General features: G+C 38.9%; 1 protein-coding gene across 1 annotated transcript in view; it reads left to right on the top strand.

Annotated features, from left to right (window-relative positions):
* Positions 1 to 3,401, top strand: part of LOC118741886 (serine/arginine repetitive matrix protein 2) — a 4,917-nt gene extending 1,516 nt beyond the window's left edge. The window contains exons 2-6 of the mRNA XM_036473864.1: positions 1 to 246; positions 1,507 to 1,622; positions 1,893 to 2,381; positions 2,458 to 2,777; positions 2,928 to 3,401. The exon at positions 1 to 246 is cut by the window's left edge and continues 1 nt beyond it. Of these exons, the coding sequence (XP_036329757.1) occupies positions 34 to 246; positions 1,507 to 1,622; positions 1,893 to 2,381; positions 2,458 to 2,777; positions 2,928 to 3,034 (1,245 nt within the window). The 5' untranslated portion in view covers positions 1 to 33 and the 3' untranslated portion in view covers positions 3,035 to 3,401. The remainder of the gene's footprint in view (positions 247 to 1,506; positions 1,623 to 1,892; positions 2,382 to 2,457; positions 2,778 to 2,927) is intronic.
* The last annotated feature ends 532 nt before the right edge of the window (positions 3,402 to 3,933 follow it).

Genomic DNA, 3,933 nt, shown 5'->3' with positions numbered 1-3,933 from the left:
CATAACAGCAAATAAATATCAGAGATTTGCACGATGTCTGCATCAATAAGCAAAATTCACGTCACAAACTCTACAGGATTGTCGTTGAATGAACGTTTTACTGCAGTGCAGGATCGACGTCGTGAAGTTCCGGAACGGACTTTGCGTCCACCTCGTCCAGCTCGTGACACATCTGTCGCTAATCGCCGTTTACTACAACAATTAGCCAGGAGACATAAAATGCAAACAGCACTAAAACTAAAAAATGTACGTGTTTTGAAAGTGTCGAGATTTATTATCACTTGATGGAAAACGAACAACAAATGGTTGGCTTAGAGTAAATAATTTGAGTTGAAGGAAGTAAACTGAGGCCTTTAAGAGGCAGGAAGTGTTTTTACGCAGTCGCACCATGAAGAAAATGTTTTTAACATTGCGTGTGCTTCAAAGAAGAAAGATAGGAATGATATCAGCTCAACACCCAATTCTATAAGTAGCGCTTTAATACTCGGCGAATATGAAGTAGCAGAACTAACAAGGAACAGAATACAATGTATGGAACGGTTAAATGCGAAATCTATTATGGTTTTCTGCAATAGCAGCTTTTCGTCATTCATAAAAGCGGGTTGACTTGGTATTTTTTTAAAGAACATATTCGGAATATTAGGATAATTGCATTGCAATTTAATATTTTGTACCCCCCTAACATCTAAAACTGAAAGACTCATCTGAAAATAACTGGAGAGACTTCTAACAATAATGTCTTCAAGGCAGTTAGATCTACACCACCTACAGTAGCAGTACTTGATTCCCACCAAGGACAATCGTTCTAACAGCATCCCCACAAGACATTATTTGGAATAACGAAACCTACGAATTTAATTTACAAACTGCACCCACATCCAGCAACAAAATCAATTTACAACTTACTCACAAATCAACCAGATTTATAAATCAATTCAACAAAAACCATGTGCATAATTTTCGCAATTTCCCATCAACGAGAGTTCGCGTCCATATGGTTAGCATTCTGTCTACAAGCATCGCCCCAGCAAATACTCACTTTTCGTCATATTCTGAAATCTCAAGGCGTCCGGGGGAAAAAAGAATCAAAATCGTCGTATTCGAAGTATAGGCAGTTTCTCTTCGTTTTCAAATGTACCCAGCTGTTGGCAGATAACGTAACGAATTTTAACCCTGCGATATCAGTCAACCTGCATACACGCCAACCATATACATTTAAATATTTACAACTTTATAGTTATCGATTACAATGTCTGATGATAATTATAGAATTGGGTGGTTGTTTCGTCAAATGTAAAAAATCTGCATACAAATCAAAACAATTTTTACAATGGTTTAACTCTCGCATTTGGCTGAGTTTTTCGGGAATACAGAGCATTATGAAAACAAAGAGCCAACCAATATTGCTCGCTTAAAATCTTGTAGACGCGAACGAAAGGAACTAAACGAATCACCGTTTAATTTTGAAACATTTCTTCTAATTCACACTTTGTGTGGATCTTACAGAGAAGCATGCGTCCAATTGGAGGAAATGTGGCCATGAGACGCGGCACTATAAAAGCTTTGCGTGTAGCAGCCAATGGAAAACCGATCCGAACCAATAGCTTGACCACCGTTGCAACGTAAGGATTACTTATTCTACTACATATCTATTTTATATCGTAAATGAATTTGCTGCAGCTGCTACAATAAAGAAAGCTTTAGTTGCGGCTGCATTTTCAATGAACTAAAAAAATGCAGACAATCTAAACTTTTATGGAAGATATCTAAATTAAAGACTTTATAGCAATTGTTGCATCTGCGTATTATTCAAGAATTAATGAAAGCACTCGCTACAATATGCATACCAAACAATATATTCAACTTTCTTCACTCCTTCAAATCTAATACAGAATGGAAGCCGATTTGATATCGAATGGCCAGCGAACCATTAACAGACCCTTTCGTCGTGCAAATTCTGTATCAAACCGTTTGGGTTCGCGCCGCCCGCTGGTGGGTGGTGCTGCACAGCGTATTGCCCAACGACGTTTACAACGCACAGATATGGTGAATGATATGCAAAGGCGTGGTCGTTCGCGTAGTCGTTCCAGAGTCCCCGTAGCGATTATAAATTTGACACGCAGTCGGTCACGTAGCACTGGTCGTCGTGGTCCAGGTGGCCAACAAATGCGAGATCGTTCGCGATCTCGTAGCCGTGTCAATGCCGGCGCCAGAGCTAATCTACCTATAAAGGCACGTTTGGGTAGACGCCCCGGAACTCTTGGGCGCCCCCGCCGTAATGCAAGTGGCATACGTGGCGTTGCACAGGGACGTATACAGCGTCGTCGTAATTCAAATACAGCTGCTGGCGTCGGTGGACGCGCTGGCCGCATACGGGGAAGGTAAGTTGTTAACAACACTTAAATATAAAACATATGCTTAGTTTTAATAAATTGTATTAATAATTTACATATTTAGATCAATGACTAGAAACACAAACGCAACGGGACGTTCGCGTTCGCGTTCACGCACACGCAACGGCGCACAGACACGTACACAATCACGTACACAATTACGTACACGTTCACAAACTCGTGGGGGTTCAGCGGTTGGTCAACGCAATATAGGATCGGTACAGGGTGGTCGCGCACGTGGTCGCAGTCAACAGAGACGAGGAGGGCGTACTGCACCAGTACAGAGAAATGGTAAAGCTAATGGTAATAAGAATGGACAGCAACAACAACAGCAAAGACGAGGCCGTAGTCGCAGTCGGGGTGGACGTGGTGGTCGTAATCAAGGTAAAAACGATCCAATTTGTGTTGGGCTTGCGCACACCGCGCCTGGAGCTGTGACATATGTGTGAAGAGGACGTTACGATATTGCATTTACATTCCAATTAAAGTAAGCTGTTCATACATATTTCTAAATTATTATTTTTTCATCTTTAGGTAAGAATGCCAAGCCTGACGTTGATAAGGATAAGTTGGACAAGGAGTTGGACCAATATATGGCGACAACAAGAACTGAGGGCAATGACTTCTTGCTGCGAAATTAGGTCGACTGCGAGGAAATCCCAATCACCGCGAAACACATGCATAGTTTACATACCTAAAACATACATATTTAATTCTACTCCTATACTAGTTTAGTTTAGGGCTACTCTAACTGGCGTGAGTCTAATTATTAAAAAAAAAAAAATATTATAAAGTAAGTTAGCAAAATGCTGCTTTTCTTAACCTATGTACATACATATGTTATAAAAAAATATTAAATTAAGTCCTTAATTTAGTACTTTATTAAAATTTATCTGAGTTTATTTAAAACTCTAAGAAAATATGAATTTTATATTATTTGTTAAACTAAATGCCGTCTTGAATAAATTTGAGTATATATGTAATATGAGTTAAGTAAATACAAAATAATACTGGTTGTATTCTTTTAATCAGGAAATCTTTATGATTTCTGGCTTGGATATGGGGTGCAGAGTGGAAGCGCGTTGAAGTTTTGACGTCTTTAACATCCTGTCTTTAACCAATTTACTAAAGTATCACGTTTAAGAAGAAGGCTAGACGGCTGCATATCAACTTTCTTTGCCAAAGTTTTGCTCTTACCAATGACCTGCTTACTACCAACTGCTATGTGATAAGGGACCCTTTCACAAATTCATTATGTATCTCGTTAACATGTTGCTGCATATGCATGCCATTGACATAGTAAACAGAATAAAGGAAGCGAAAGCTGCTTTGAATGTGATATGCATATTAATTTGTTTGTTGTTTTCGTAATAAAGGACATCATTTTTTATTATTTACTCTTTGATTAGTCGTTATCTTTGTTTTGTTTGTTTATTCGTGAACTTGTAACTATGTTTTCCGGGCACATAACTCATTTTCGCAGCGTATAATTAGAATTCACTTCGTTTGTTCGCTTGAATTTTAGTTGTCCTTTGTTGAC

This window comes from Rhagoletis pomonella, unplaced genomic scaffold, assembly GCF_013731165.1.
Source record: "Rhagoletis pomonella isolate Grant_MI unplaced genomic scaffold, Rhpom_1.0 Rhpom_scaffold_00001, whole genome shotgun sequence".
In the NCBI taxonomy this organism is placed as follows: Eukaryota; Metazoa; Arthropoda; class Insecta; order Diptera; family Tephritidae; genus Rhagoletis; species Rhagoletis pomonella.
The sequence above is the reverse complement of the archived record's forward strand: the minus strand, read 5'-3'. Positions and strand labels throughout refer to the sequence as shown.